Source organism: Gobius niger, assembly GCF_951799975.1.
Source record: "Gobius niger genome assembly, chromosome: 21".
In the NCBI taxonomy this organism is placed as follows: Eukaryota; Metazoa; Chordata; class Actinopteri; order Gobiiformes; family Gobiidae; genus Gobius; species Gobius niger.
The window spans coordinates 17,706,082-17,722,507 of NC_136872.1; the positions used below are offsets into that span (position 1 = coordinate 17,706,082).

Sequence of the window (16,426 nt, forward strand, 5' to 3'; positions counted from 1 at the left end):
GAGCTGTGTGTAAAATGACAAACATATAAACCAGTTTGGTGAGAGACACTATATCTCTTGTCTAGTTCGATGAATAAAAGCAGTCTTGTTTAAAGTTGCCATTGTCTTTTATATTTGGGGATCGCAGATAAGTTAAGAGTGTTTTTTCACTAACCAAGGAACATTCTCACACAAAGCACTACATTTAAGATTGATCTAAAGCGGAACTGAACGGACTATTTGTTCTTTGTGTCCTGTGGATTGACTTTCTCTTTATCTGGACAATCTTTTGAACGTGACCGACCTGGTTTTGCTCTTTCCAAACGTCCACGTCTTCATTTTGACTTCTTCAACGATGTGCTATAGAAATAAAGTGAGAGAGCGACATTTGAACTTGAGTCTTACTGAATAGGATTTTGCTATTTTTTCTGCAACGATTTTGCGAGAGATACAGCAAGACCATCGACAGAAGAACAGAGGAGGACACCCATTCACCAACGGGTTCTGGCAGTGCATTAAAAGCCTTCAAATAATGGGCATCCCAATACATGTTCTGTGGGGAGTTATTTTGGGTGGAATTGTTTTTGGTGTTGCATTTGTTGTCTGGGTTAGGTATCACTGCAACAAGTGTACAGTCAGGAGGGCGGGGTGACAGGGCTGGAGTTGTAACGGCACGAGATCTAGAGGCGTCAGAGGCTGTGAGCGCTGTTTGAAGAAGAAGAAGAAGATCTTTATTTATATAGCGCCTTTCACAGACATGGTACAAAGCGCTTTACATGAGACAGTTGTACATTCACTCCATACTCGGTGGTGGAAAGCTACATTTGTAGCTTCAGTTTCCCCTGGGGAGACTGTCAGAAGCGCTTTCGCGACTACACACGTCTGCGCCAATGGACCCTCTGACCACCACCATACACTCACACACACACACACACACACATCATTCATCCTGGCCTATTGTGCATGTTTTTAGTGGTAGGGGAAACCGGAGTACCCGGAGGAAACCTACGCAGACACGGGGAGAACATGCAAACTCCACACAGAAAGGCCCCGTGCAGGTGGGAATCGAACCCGGACCTTCTAGCTGTGAAGCAAGAGCACTAACCGCTGTGCTACCGTGCTTGATCACATGTGATGAAAGCCCTTCACATCGAGGAAGATAAATACATTTAAAAAAACAGAACCCAATATCATTTCTTCTCAGCTGCTGTGGGATGGGTAAACTAGAGCAGATGGGGAACTTTACCACAAATGTAATGTTAAGACTATATTATCTTCTAAGCCTTAAAGTCAGTGTGTAGTGTATTTGCACTGGGTTGGGTGATGGCGCCTCGCTCCCCTGCATTCCCCTGCACCCATCTCATCTCACCCGCAAAGCCTTATCAGGCACCACACTGCCAACACAGTTTGTTCAGTGTTTGCCTTCAGGGTTGAAACTGCTGCCAGGTCCAGTCGACTGAAAGACAATCTCTCCCTCATATTGCTCTTTATGGACTTAAATGTTTGTGCAGACGGAGCACAGGGAGCAACACACTTTTTATTGTTTATGCATAATGTATTATGTAGAACTGATGATTATTGATGATGAAAGCTGACTTTGGTTTTTAATGGGTCGACACCAATTTATCATGTAATAATACAATGATAATAATAATGTAATAATACCATGTTCTGTCTCTTTAAACATATTACAATGCTGAGTGAATCTGCCAACAACTATCATGCAGTGGTGCTATATTATTGCAGTATTATGTTATTTACAAACAGTAAGCAAGCAGAAACATTGTGATTTAGACGCACTTCATATCCACAAAGGAAACTGCATCAGACTGCAATAATAATGATAATATATGTGCATTTTCTCATCAAATTAGAAAAAGAGTATCAACCGAGGGCTCTCTTCTTAATACAACAAATGTCTGTTATTCTCAATTAACAGGGGACAATGAAAACATGTAGTTTGATGAATGCTTGAATGTTTGTTAAATTTGTGGTTAGACTGTGTGGGGCTGCTGTGCATGAGCTTCGTGCCTCGCTCTTCCTGTCTCTCCGCTGCAAGACAGTCAGTTTCCTTTTTGTACCAGGTAGATTTAATGGTTTCTGTATGTCGAAAAGTAATACTAAGAAAATAGTTGCATATTTTACTTTGGCCTGACCACAGCCTAAAGCACTGCATGTTTTTGACTTCACATATGACGATTATTGGAAACTGCACCCTTGAAATGTTGTTGCTCAGTATAATTTTTCAGGTTTGTTTCTTATAGTAGGACAGAAGGTTTAGTTTAAACTAAACCTTCTGTCCTACTATAAGAAACAAACCTGTAAAATTCTTAACCTAAGAAGACAGTATGAACCTTCTACAAAGACTGCTTTAATTGTTTTCATTTTTCTTCACTTGTAACAAACTTTGTTACAAAAGCAAAATAGGGAAACAAGAAATAAATAGGGCAAAAATATGACAATAATTGTGTAAACATTGGGAAAAATACCGGTCGTTCCTAAAATAAATTCCGATATCATACTGGTATCTTTTAACGGTGTCCAGCCCTGCCCTTCACTATTGTATAATAAAATAATTCCTTATTATCTGTAGCTTTGTCTGGGATCAGTGTCTTTGACAAACACATTTTATATGGCAAAGCATGTTTATTTATTCCACACATTTCGTACACAAGGCAACTCCTACTGCACTTGTTCATTATTTACTGAACCCACAGTATGACCTGTAAAGAAGGCATCCAAATAAAGATTTCAAGCGATGAAATATGTAGATTATGTTATGGACTTTGTGTGTGCATAAAACATATAAAACATTAGACACTTTCAAAAACTTTATACAGTTGATCATACTTTCATTTTTGTGATGTGCAAACACACAGGAAATAGTTAGACAGGAAACTGTGGGTGCCTAAGCTAAAGTGCAAAATTGCAAGATGTTTGTATGTTAAGTTTAATTTGTGATTATTGATTAGAATTGTTTAGCTGAACAAATATGTTTAACATCCTGTATATTTATTATTGTTTAGGAAGAAGTAAATATGTCAGTGGAGTTACGTCTCCGGGCCTGTATTGTCATTAAACTTCTTCTTTTTTGACTGTCTCCTGCCTGTCCATCTACAACTCCACGGGCATCTTTAGCTCTTGCTGAACAATTGTGTTTTTAAAATATGTCAGAAAACAATCAAAGCGACAAATAGACAAAGATAGAATTTCTCAAAAGACCACACCTCCCATTTCACGAGACAATATCTGCCAGGATCAAAAGCAAAACGAAAGAAATCACCCACATTGCCAGTCCATCTCTGTCACAAGACTGCAGCACCTACAAAGTACCACGACTTGGATTTATTCAAGCAAACAAACACAAATCATCATGGCAGCAAAGGAGGAATCACCTCTGCTTGAATACATGCACCTAAATGCAGAGGATGGTGAGTTTTTTTTATCTGTTTAATCAATGTGAAAAATGTTACATTGTACAATTCTTATTTTTTTCTCCCTCAGAAACCAATGTCCTGAAAATTGTGCTTCTGGGTAAAACTGGATCAGGAAAAAGCAGTTTGGCCAATACTATATTTGGAGGCTTAGCAGAGTTTAATGTCAGTCATTCTGCAAGTTCAGCGACCAAAGTCTGTCAGACCAAAACTCAGACAGTAAATGGGAGAAAGCTGCAACTGATCGACACTCCAGGATTATTTGACACAGAAACGGACAGCACAGAGTTGAGCTCTAAAGATTTTAAGTTACTCATAGAGTGTGCTCCTGTAGTTCATGCTTTTCTCATTCTGCTTAAAGTGGAGAAATATACAAAGCACGAGAAGGAAGTAACAGAGTCAATATTCAAACAATTTACCAAAGAGGCTCTGAAATACACCACTGTGGTGTTTACTCATGGAGACCAGCTCCATGAGGAAACCATTGAATCATGGGTTGAAGACAATGAGAGCATGAAAACCCTGGTGCAGAAATGTGGAGGCCGCTGTCATGTGTTTGATAACACATACTGGAAACACAGTGAGCACCAATACAGGAACAACCAAGTCCAAATTGAGAACCTGCTGAACACCATTGAGGAAACTGTGAGAAAAAATGGTGGCAGATGTTACACCAATGAGACACTGCAAAAGATAGAAAAACATATACAAGACGCCATTAAACAAAATAATGAATCTTCACCAGATGATGATGCACGGAGCAGACGAGACAAGGCTAAAAAGTCTGTCCACAACAAGCTCTGGCCCAAAATAAAGCATGTGACTGTAGGAAGTGTAATCGGTGTTTTGGTTGGTGGATTAACACTGGCGGCATTGAGTGTTTGTTTAGTTCCAGCAGCAGGAGCGGTGGTGGCAGGTGGAGCTGTTGTAGCAGGGGTAGTGGGTGGACTGGCAGGACATGTCTCCAAACAGGAGAAAGAAAAGCAGAATTAAATCATTTTAATGGGACATCAAATTAAATTGTTTAACGCTCTGTGATGTAAATGTTTCTTTGCTTTTGCTTAATTGTGTTTCCATCAGTCATCTGTGTTTATTGATGTTATGGTTCATACCAGTGTCTACAGTCTCATCAGATTCACTCTTGTAAATACTTCAGTCCTGTTGAACACACTTTATTACCCACTCTGCCAATGTGCATGTTTTAACTTTATAAATGTTGTGCATGATGTTCAAATATATTTTAATTATATTAAGTTGTATTAAAATTGCTGTGTATGATTTAACCTATACTGCAAAGCGTTACAATGAACAACAATCCATAGAACATGTCAAAAGATGTGGATAAAGAGTCAATAAAATAATTGTTTATTGTATCTATTCATTTATATTATTTATATTTGCTATTGCAAGATAAAGTCAGAACACAGTTTTACATTTGGGAAAAGAAAGTTTATTTCATGGTATGCCTATCATATACACATGTGTGCATGTATAAGGCTGCTATTAAGTTTACTAATAATAATGTAATACTTCATATATTTCATTAAACCCTTCACTTTAGGCCACAGTTGTGGGCTAGCAGCTGACTTTTGGCTGGCTTAGTTATTTGGAAACTGAAAAATGTTATGTAATGTTAATGAATAAAAGTAAACTACTTGTATAGTCATACTTTTTTGCCTGAGAAATAAAAAAAGCACATATTTGAATACAAAATGTTGCTCGTGTGACTTTATGACAGACCACACCTCATTTTTTTCCATTTTCTATATATCTAGCCTAAGTTCTCCCACAGCAACAAACTGAAAATAAAACCAAAAAACTCGATTTACTTCACCACAAGACGCAAGACTGTTGCAACTGTTACAGAAGCATAGAGGGAGAGTGGAAAACTATTCTAGTCTAACTTTTGACGTTTTTTTGAATATGATGTTCCACACTTTACTCACTAAAATATAAATACAGAGAATAAAAAGTATGTAGTGTTGAAGAATAAAGACATCTATATCAATTGATAAAAGCAGTCATTAAATGTTTATTTTATAGATGGTAAATGGTCTCAACTCATATAGCGCTTTTCCACCTACATTAGGCACTCAAAGCGCTTTACAGCAAGGATCCACTCAACCATTCATACACCAATGTACGCAGACACTGGGGGCAATGTGGGTGAAGTGTCTTGCCCAAGGACACAACAATGGTGTGCACTTTCAGGAGGTGGGATTCGAAACCCCTGACCTTCCAATCATGAGACGACCCGCTCTACCATCTGCGCCACTGTACGCTCGATAGTCACTGATGGTTTTGCAGAAGTCCTCCGCTCGGATGTCCCGCACCATGGCCCGAGAGTAGCCCAGGAACAGCAGGAACGAGTGGAACCTAGAGAGACGAAGACCATCAGAAAAGAAGGAAAAGATGACAAAATAGATGTAAATGTAACTCCCTTATCATTTTATACAATATTTAACTCCTTCAAACTGAAAACATCCTCTATAGCAGGTTGTAGTGAAATATTGCCATCTAGTGGACACACCACAGAAGTGTTGAGATAAAGAACACAAATAGAATCCATAAATTGTCAAAGTAGATATTTTTGAGAAGACGTTTCAGAATATTTGCTTCCCTTTTTATTTACTTTCTGCTGATAGGTGTTTATGGTTAATGTTCCTCAGAAATCGTCCCACCTGTTGATGACTCTGCGGTGCACGGCCCTCAGCACCTTCAGTCTCTCCTCGCACTCCTTCAGGAACTTGGGCAGCCTGCGTCGCACCGTCCCGTCTGTGGATGAGTCCACCTGGCTCCTCTTCTTCTCCCCTTTCCCCTGTTTCCTCTTCTCATCCGCTTTGTCCAGGAGCTTCAGCTGCTCCCACGAGGCTTTGCACAGGCCCTCCAGCTGGGACAGGCTGGACTGGACCTTTTTTCAATGTATATTTTGTTTTGTGCATGTTTTTTATGTGCAGTTTTTGATACATTTGGTAAACCTTTTAAAATAAAAAGCAGAATAATCAGATCAAAAACTGCATTTACCCTAAAAAACACAAAACAAAATATTCTGTGGTGGTGTTTGGCAAAGCCGTATCCACCGTATACCACAGAACCTGCAATAGGGATCAATTTTATCTGCCATTTCATCTTTTTTTATTGCAATAATTTTGCAAAAACGCATTAGTACTATCTATAATACAAAACGCAATCACCGAAGGCCGGGTCTCAGCTAGTTGAATATAAATCTATTGTAAAGCTAAAGTAGTTGTAAATTGTTCGAAAGTAATATTTAAATAAAATTGGATCATTAAATATATCTTCCCAAAACAGGCAGGTTCTGTGTTGAAAAAGTGCACAGAAAGGCCACTGGCTCTCGGGCCACCAGTCTGGCCTCTTAATTTTCTCCTTGACCTCTTACTCCCCACCTTAACCGAGCTTTACCCAAATCTAAAAGCTTAAAAGAGAAGCACTGAAATAGCGACAAAAACGAGGGTGAAAAGCAAAAAAACGTGACGAAGACATGACGACATAGCAATGGAAAAAGCGACGGAAAAGGAATAAAAAGTGTCACAAAATCACACCAAAAAGCCACAAAAAAAAGTAATCAAAAACAAAAAACAACATAACATGTGACAAAAATGCAGCGATCACTTTTGTAGGCTTAGCTTTTAAATTAAGCGTTACACCGTTGCTTTCCAGTTGAGAAGCTTTTAGATTAGGGTAAAGCTGAACTGGAGAAAAGGCACTCGGTTAAGACGGGAGGTAAGAGGTTAAACTATGTCTTTGTGGAAGTGCTGCATTTACACTCACTTGGGCCAGGGCCGTTTTTCAGTCCCAGTCCGCCCCTGCCGCGAAGGGCCTCGGTTAATGGTTAATGAAAATCTTGAAAACGTGCAACCCTACCTCGAACACAATTAGCAACCACAATGCACCATTAGAACGCTGCCTATGTAGGTACTCCATTAAAAATCACCCATTTCCAGCTAGAATAGACATTAACAATGTCTATACTGTATTTTTGATTAATTTAATGTTATCCTCACAGGAAAAACTGTGCTTTTCTCTAAAAAAAATAAGGACATTTTAAAGGGACTATATGGAGTTTAAAAATGTTAGAATTATGTATTTTCCTCCCCCTACATGTTCCAGACATGTCCTAATGTGTAGAATGAGCCCAGACCTGTTCACCACAACTGCCTCTAAAATCCTGCACTGTCACTCAAAAAGGTGTTAATTCAGGTTCGCATTGCCGTCATGCACGAGCTTAATATAGAAGGTGCAGTTACACGTATGACCTGAGGTGGCAGTAGTGAGTATAAAATGGCTATCTTGCATCTAGCCCCTTTAACCCCTTAACTCCCACCTGAACCGAGCACATTTTCTCCAGCTTTACCCCAATCCAAAAGCTTCTGGAAAAAAGGTGTGAAAATAGCAACAAAACTGAGACGAAAACAAGGATGAAAATGTGAAAAAGTGAGGAAAAAATGGACGAAAAAGTGACAAAAAATGAACAAAAATATGACAAAAATTGACAAAAAATTGACAAAAAAGTGAGAAAAATTTGACGAAAAATTGAGAAAAAATGGACGAAAAAGTGACAAAAAATGGACAAAAAAGTGATAAGAATTTGACAAAAAAATGCGAATAATTTGACGAAAAAGTGACAAAAAAAGTCACGAAAATGTGACAAAAATGAAATGAAAAAAAGTGATGAAAAAAAATCTGATGATGTGAGGAAAAAGATCAATTTAGTTTTGTAGGTCTTAGCTTTCAAATGAAGTGTTACACTGGCCTGCAGGATTTGGGTAAAGCTGAACTGGAGAAAATGCTCTCGGTTCAGGCGGGAGTTTAGAGGTTAAGTGACCCCAAACTTTTGAACGGTAGTGTATACTCTTTACACCAGACAGCCATTTTAGGCACTTTATTGGTGGAAGACAAGCCAATAACTTTCCTACATTTTACTATTTCATTTTCCAGGTTTTAGAAATTGCAGAAATCAACTGGCTAAATTATAACAGAGAAATACTGACTGACTCTCCTCTCCTAATTGCTGATACATGCATATTTCCTCCACTTACAGCAAGGCATCAGCTTTTGACATGACCATACACAGGCCGAAGGAACTGACTTTATATATGGGTCAATATCAAATGTCAAACAAGCAAGAAAAAGAAAACAGAAGCCGATGTTGCCGTCCCATTTCCTGCACAGTGTTTAAGCGCTTTCACTGTAAACTACAATATTTATTCCTTTGCTAAAGTTAAATACACTGCCTTTTATAAAAGTATTTTAGTATTGAACCAGAAGCACTTTGTCATGTGACCTGCTGAAGCTACTTTTTAAGCTAGGCCCATAGCCTCTCTTTAAGAAGCGGTGGTGTAGTCGGCTGTGGTCTAAGCCTTTTTACATCTGTGCAACGTGTAAGTAAAATTTTATCTGTTTTTGGAACTTAATCCTGAATCATTCTAAATACTACATTACTGTTTGTTCAAAGGGGACCTATGTTGACCTACTGAGTGTTTGAGCTTAAAATAAACTATCTGACTCCCCCATGTCATTTCAAGAGGGCAACACTGACACAAGACACCAGTATAACACAACTATGAATGGTAAGATTTTTTAGTGACTTTAAAACGTTATTTGTATTTAAATATACATCAGCCTGGCACATACTTGGCAAGAAAGAGAGGCAGGAGCAGGCCGTGGCAGATACTATGCTTAAAGTTTTCTCCGAAGAGAGATTTGAAATTCACCACTGTTGTAGGTGGTGCTATCAAAGAGTGGGCAAGCGAGAAGTAAGGACTTGGTACAGAAATGTGCCTCCTGTTTTTCAGCCAATGTATCTGTGTTCTTATTTTCTTTTACTGGTCAAATCTAAGATAAATCTTGGCCCACTACATCAGGAATAGTAATCTTATAAACCAGGGGTAGGCAACGTCAGGCCCACGGGCCAAATCCGGCCCTCCACACAGAACCTCTGGCCCCCAAGATGATTTTGAGAAATATTATGTAAATAGGAGATAAAATGCCTGCTAAAGTGCTCTAAAAATGCAAGAAATAGTGTCAGTATTTTTCAGATTTCCTGGCAGAGCTTGGTCATAATGTAAAACAGTGATTCTCAACATGTGGGTCGGGACCAGAAAGTGGATTGCGGAACCATTTTCTGTGGGAAACTGTTTTAATTTTCCATTCGAAAGTGCATGGAAACACACCGGAATCAGTTATGAATGTTACTGGGCTGTTTTTATTTTATTTTAAATGATAGATAACAATTTACAGTTTTATTTGGGTTGCAGCTCGTCACCCTCGAGTAATGGTGGGTCCCAAAGCCATGACGCCCGAAAACCACTGATGTAAAACATTGACATTCGCAGAAAGAGTTACTTGAGGATGCAATGGTGAGGTTCGGCCCTTGCTGTTAAGGCAATGATTAAAATCGTCCCTCTCCACGACACAAGCTTGCCTATCCCTGTTATAAACCAATTGGGGAACAACTGGAGAATGGGGGAGGGGGTTGCATGAAGGAGAGGAAAAACCTAGAACAATGTAGAAAACAAAACAAACAGGAACACAGCGCCAGGAATCCCAGGTAGACATGAAACGCCAGCTGCCTTGGAAAAGTTGTTTGGCTAAAATGAATTTGTAAATTGCAAGATGTTTACATTTGTGATTTTTCATAAGAATTGTTGAGCCGGACAAAAATGTCTAATATATATTAATTATGTTTCTATTTTTATGTCAGGAAACAAACAAAGCAACAAAAGACCACACCTCCCATTTCACAAGACTGTACAATAAAACAAGAGAACTCACCCATTGAGCCGTCCATTTCTGTCACGAAACTGCTGCACAGTAACTCGACCACGCAACTTGGATCTGTTGAAGAGCAAACGATAAGAAAATCATTATGGCAACAGTGGAGAGTACGCCACGTTTTGATGATGAGCCCTTAAATGTCGAGGGTGGTGAGTTTTGTTTTGTTTTTAACTAATGTGAACATTTTTTCAAAATTTATTTACATTTTTGCCTTCTCCCTCAGAAACAAATTTCCTGCAAATTGTGATTCTGGGTAAATCTGGATCAGGAAAAAGCAGCCTTGCAAACACTATATTTGGAGGGCATGAGGAGTTTAAAGTCAGCCATTTTGGAGGTTCAGAGACCAAAGAGTGTCAGCCCAAGCTAAAGACGGTAAATGGGAGAGAGCTGCGACTGATCGACACTCCAGGATTACTCGACACTGAGCTCAATAACACCGAGATAAAGCCTGAGCATCTGACGTTTCTTCTAGAGTGTGCTCCTGGAATTCACGCTTTTCTCATTCTGCTGAAAGTGGAGAGGTTTACAAAGCACGAGAAGGAAGTTACACAGACAATATTTAAACAATTTGGCAAAGAGTCTCTGAAATACAGCACAGTGGTGTTCACTCATGGAGAACAGCTTCCAGAGGGGATGACAATTGAAGAGTGGGTTGAAGGAAATGATGGAGTGAAAAACCTGGTGCAGAAATGTGGAGGCCGCTGTCACGTGTTTGATAATAAATACTGGAAACACAGTGAGCACCCATACAGAAACAACCAAGTCCAAACTGAGAATCTGCTCAGCAGCATTAAGGAAACTGTGAGAAGAAATGGGGGAAGATGTTACACCAATGAGGCACTGCTAAGGTTTGAAAGAGAAATACAAGAGGCCATTTTACAAATAAATGAGTCTTCACCAGGAGATGATGCACAGAGCCGCCGGAACAGGGCTATAGAGTTTGTCCAAGAAAGTATTTGGCCCCAAGTGAGGGGTACTCTTGCAAAATGTGTAATTGGTATTTTGGTCGGTGGGATAGCACTTGGGGCATGGTGGGTTTCCTTTAATGTGGGGGCAGCTGCACTTGCAACAGTGACCGTGGGTGAACAAGTGAGAAGAATGTTTAGACATTAATTATGAGGGACACTTCATCATCATCATAATCATCCATCGTCGTCATCATGTCTTTGTTTATTCATGTTAAAGTTCATATCGGTGTTGTAAGGCAAATACTGTAGCATACTGTGACAAAGTATGTTGAGGGTACGTTGTTCCCTTAGTTTATTTTTGTCACTTTATTTAGTTATGTTCAGGTATTCATTGTTTTCACATTTGTCCTTTTTTTTTTGCAATATCCAACTAAACAGTTAAACTTGACTATCCCGGGTTTGTTTTGTTTATTTGTTTGGTTGACATTTAGCACACACTATTTAGTTTAAAATCTTTATTTTTGTGCAAAACGTTCAGTTTGTAAAGCATTTGAACTCATCACAAATGGGTAATAGTTACCACCTGGTGCACAAAGAGGAGGTGTGGCCTTGTTTGTCAGCCATTTTGAAATCTTGGGGCAAGTCCATGTGCAGGGGGGGGACTGGTTTTGAGTTTTGTGTTTATTTAACATTTGTTTGCTTTTGTTTGGTATTTTGTGTTTGAGTGTTGGATGAAAGTAACCGGTAAGAATATTTCAGTAAAAGAAACCTAACCTGTAAATGGAAAACATAACTTACCTTCAGGTAGAATGTACTTACCAGGGGAGGGGCTTCCTGCTATAAAAGGGTCGTGCAGTCAGTCAAGAGAAGAAACCATGTAGCTGTGTGCGTGGGGAGTTTTTCCTGAGTTCAGTTGACTTTTGGTTGTTTGACTTTGTTAAGTTTTTTTGACAGTTCTTTTTTTGTAAATATGTAAAGTTTGATTTTTCCCATGGTGCAATAAATGGGCTACAATGGAAAGTTTGATTCTGCCTCCTACTTAACCACATTGGCCAGCTTCCCCACACATACACTTTCCTGATCAATGAATCAACTTTCTTCACCACTGAATTACTCTCTCTACCACAGTGCAACCTGGTCAAACTTTAAACTGTTATGCATGATGTTCACAGAGTCAATCCAGGTTAAAACCACATGAAACCTTCAGTGCTGTATAGACCCAATGAAAATATAAACACTAAGCACAACAATAAATAAGTGGTGTTGAAGAAAAGGTTTACAGTCTATGGTTGTAGTCATGGTAGTTGAAAGAGTGAATGACGCCATCTTGTGTGGACGGAAGAAAAACAAACACCAGAACAGAACGGGACCTTTAGACCAGACCACACCTCTCACAGCAACAACCCGAAAGAAAACTGCGCCACTACAGGACTTCTGCCCCAACAAACTGATTCATGGAGGGTGAGGAGAAAACAAAAGCTTGAAAAGAGGAGATCCGATCGCTGTGGGTGAGCGTTTAATCTGTACCACCTTTAATTTACACACAGACACCTTTTTACTATAGAAAGATCAGCTGTTGATTAACATGAATGACTAACTGTAACTGTGAATAGCCTAGTGTCGCTTTGACCCATATGAAATGAAAATAATAATAATAATAAGCTTCATATAAAATCAGCTGCAATTGAACTGAGTAAGACCTAGTTCTCAAACAAGAAGCCTACATCATTGTTAACTTACAACGTGTCTTATGTGTTTCAGACTCCAAACTAAAGTTTAACTAGATGTAAGTGGGTGTGCAGAGCTGTGATGTGACGGAAAACCAATAATTACCAAACAAGGTAAGGATTCTTTGTTGATATACTCAGTAATGCACATTTTTATAAGTAATAAATCGCGTAATAGCTCTAAAATAAACATATAAGCAAACCTAAAACCTATTGAAATGTTGATAAATTAATTATGGTATTCAAATATCTTTATGTGTGCATAATAACTTCTGTGACCAATATCACTAGTAATTGTATATAACTATAATACGTGCTTGGCCAGGGATAGGCAAGTACTGTCTCTTTTTACAGCCTCTGTTGCTGGACTTTGAGCTTTGATGGAAATAAAAAACCCATAAAGGGTATTGCATAATGGGCTTAAAGGTGCTAGATGCAAGTTGTCCATGTTATACTCACTACTGCCACCTCAGGTCATATGTATAACTGCACCTTATATATTAAACTCGTGCATGACGGCACACAAGTAACAACTTTTTGAGTGACAGTGCAGGATTTTAGAGGCAGTTGTGGTGAACAGGTCTGAGCTCTTTCTACACATTAAGACATGGCTGGAACATGTAGGCGGAGGAAAGTACATAATTTTAACATTTTTAAACTCCGTATAGTCCCATTAAATATCAAAATTGATCATAGTAACACAAGCAGGGACAAATTGACATTGACTAAATGTCAAAAACAATTATATTCTTTGCACTCTATTGTGGTCTCTACATCACTCCAGATAAACTGTTTTGTAGGTTTTCTGGTGAGAGGGAAAACCTTCTTGATCCTGGAGCGATGTAGAGACCACGACACAAGCTTGCCTATCCCTGTTATAAACCGATTGGGGAACAACTGGAGAATGGGGGAGGGGGTTGCATGAAGGAGAGGAAAAACCTAGAACAATGTAGAAAACAAAACAAACAGGAACACAGCGCCAGGAATCCCAGGTAGACATGAAACGCCAGCTGCCTTGGAAAAGTTGTTTGGCTAAAATGAATTTGTAAATTGCAAGATGTTTACATTTGTGATTTTTCATAAGAATTGTTGAGCCGGACAAAAATGTCTAATATATATTTATTATGTTTCTATTTTTATGTCAGGAAACAAACAAAGCAACAAATAGACAAAGATAGAATTTTCCAAAAGACCACACCTCCCATTTCACAAGACTGTACAATAAAACAAGAGAACTCACCCATTGAGCTGTCCATTTCTGTCACGAAACTGCTGCACAGTAACTCGACCACGCAACTTGGATCTGTTGAAGAGCAAACGATAAGAAAATTATGGCAACAATGGAGAGTACAACACGGTTTGATGATGAGCCCTTAAATGTCGAGGGTGGTGAGTTTTGTTTTTAACTAATGTGAACATTTTTTCATAATTTACTTACATTTCTTCCTTCTCCCTCAGAAACAAATTTCCTGCAAATTGTGCTTCTGGGTAAATCTGGATCAGGAAAAAGCAGCCTTGCAAACACTATATTTGGAGGGCATGAGGAGTTTAAAGTCAGCCATTTTGGAGGTTCAGAGACCAAAGAGTGTCAGCCCAAGCTAAAGACGGTAAATGGGAGAGAGCTGCGACTGATCGACACTCCAGGATCACTCGACACTGTGCTCGACAACACAGAGATAGAGCCTGAGCATCTGAGGTTTCTTCTAGAGTGTGCTCCTGGAATTCACGCTTTTCTCATTCTGCTGAAAGTGGAGAGGTTTACAAAGCACGAGAAGGAAGTTATTCAGACAATATTTAAACAATTTGGTAAAGAGTCTCTGAAATACAGCACAGTGGTGTTCACTCATGGAGATCAGCTTCCAGAGGGGATGACAATTGAAGAATGGGTTGCAAAGAATGATGGAGTGAAAAACCTGGTGCAGAAATGTGGAGGCCGCTGTCACGTGTTTGATAATAAATACTGGAAACAAGAGCACCCATACAGAAACAACCAAGTCCAAACTGAGAATCTGCTCAGCAGCATTGAGGAAACTGTGAGAAGAAATGGGGGAAGATGCTACACCAATGAGGCACTGCTAAGGTTTGAAAGAGAAATACAAGAGGCCACTTTACAAATGAATGAGTCTTCAGGAGATGATGCACAGATCCACCGGAACAGGGCTATAGAGTTTGTCCAAGAAAGCATTTGGCCCCAAGTGAGGGGTACTCTTGCAAAATGTGTAATTGGTATTTTGGTCGGTGGGATAGCACTTGGGGCATGGTGGGTTTCCTTTAATGTGGGGGCAGATATAGCTGCACTTGCAACAGTGACCGTGGGTGAACGAATGAGAAGAATGTTTAGACCTTAATTATGAGGGACACTTCATCATCATCATAATCATCCATCGTCGTCATCATCTCTTTGTTTATTCATGTTAAAGTTCATATCGGTGTTTAAAGGCAAATACTGTAGCATACTGTGACAAAGTAGGTTGAGGGTACGTTGTTCCCTTAGTTTATTTTTGTCACTTTATTTAGTTATGTTCAGGTATTCATTGTTTTCACATTTGTCCTTTTTTTTTTTGCAATATCCAACTAAACAGTTAAACTTGACTATCCCGGGTTTGTTTTGTTTATTTGTTTGGTTGACATTTAGCACACACTATTTAGTTTAAAATCCTTATTTTTGTGCAAAACGTTCAGTTTGTAAAGCATTTGAACTCATCACAAATGGGTAATACCACCTGGTGCACAAAGAGGAGGTGTGGCCTTGTTTGTCAGCCATTTTGAAATCTTGGGGCAAGTCCATGTGCAGGGGGGGGACTGGTTTTGAGTTTTGTGTTTATTTAACATTTGTTTGCTTTTGTTCTGTATTTTGTGTTTGAGTGTTGGATGAAAGTAACCGGTAAGAATATTTCAGTAAAAGAAACCTAACCTGTAAATGGAAAACATAACTTACCTTCAGGTAGAATGTACTTACCAGGGGAGGGGCTTCCTGCTATAAAAGGGTCGTGCAGTCAGTCAAGAGAAGAAACCATGTAGCTGTGTGCGTGGGGAGTTTTTCCTGAGTTCAGTTGACTTTTGGTTGTTTGACTTTGTTAAGTTTTTTTGACAGTTCTTTTTTTGTAAATATGTAAAGTTTGATTTTTCCCATGGTGCAATAAATGGGCTACAATGGAAAGTTTGATTCTGCCTCCTACTTAACCACATTGGCCAGCTTCCCCACACATACACTTTCCTGATCAATGAATCAACTTTCTTCACCACTGAATTACTCTCTCTACCTGGTCAAACTTTAAAATGTTATACATGATGTTCACAGAGTCAATCCAGGTTAAAACCACATGAAACCTTCAGTGCTGTATAGACCCAATGAAAATATAAACACTAAGCACAGCAATAAATAAGTGGTATTGAAGAAAAGGTTTACAGTCTATGGTTGTAGTCATGGTAGTTGAAAGAGTGAATGACGCCATCTTGTGTGGACGGAAGAAAAACAAACACCAGAACAGAAAGGGGCCTTTAGACCAGACCACACCTCTCACAGCAACGAACCGAAAGAAAACTGCATCACTACAGGACTTCTGCCCCGACAAACTGA

General features: G+C 39.2%; 1 protein-coding gene across 1 annotated transcript; it reads right to left on the minus strand.

Annotated features, from left to right (window-relative positions):
* Window positions 1-4,298: 4,298 nt before the first annotated feature.
* On the minus strand, window positions 4,299-11,241 carry LOC306981015 (FH1/FH2 domain-containing protein 3-like; the record flags this gene model as incomplete). The annotated part of the gene is made up of 4 exons (XM_079580561.1): window positions 4,299-4,375; window positions 5,677-5,789; window positions 6,095-6,324; window positions 11,233-11,241. 4 exons carry the CDS (start codon window positions 11,239-11,241, stop codon window positions 4,299-4,301), a joined length of 429 nt encoding a protein of 142 aa, XP_079436687.1.
* Between the last annotated feature and the right edge of the window lie 5,185 nt (window positions 11,242-16,426).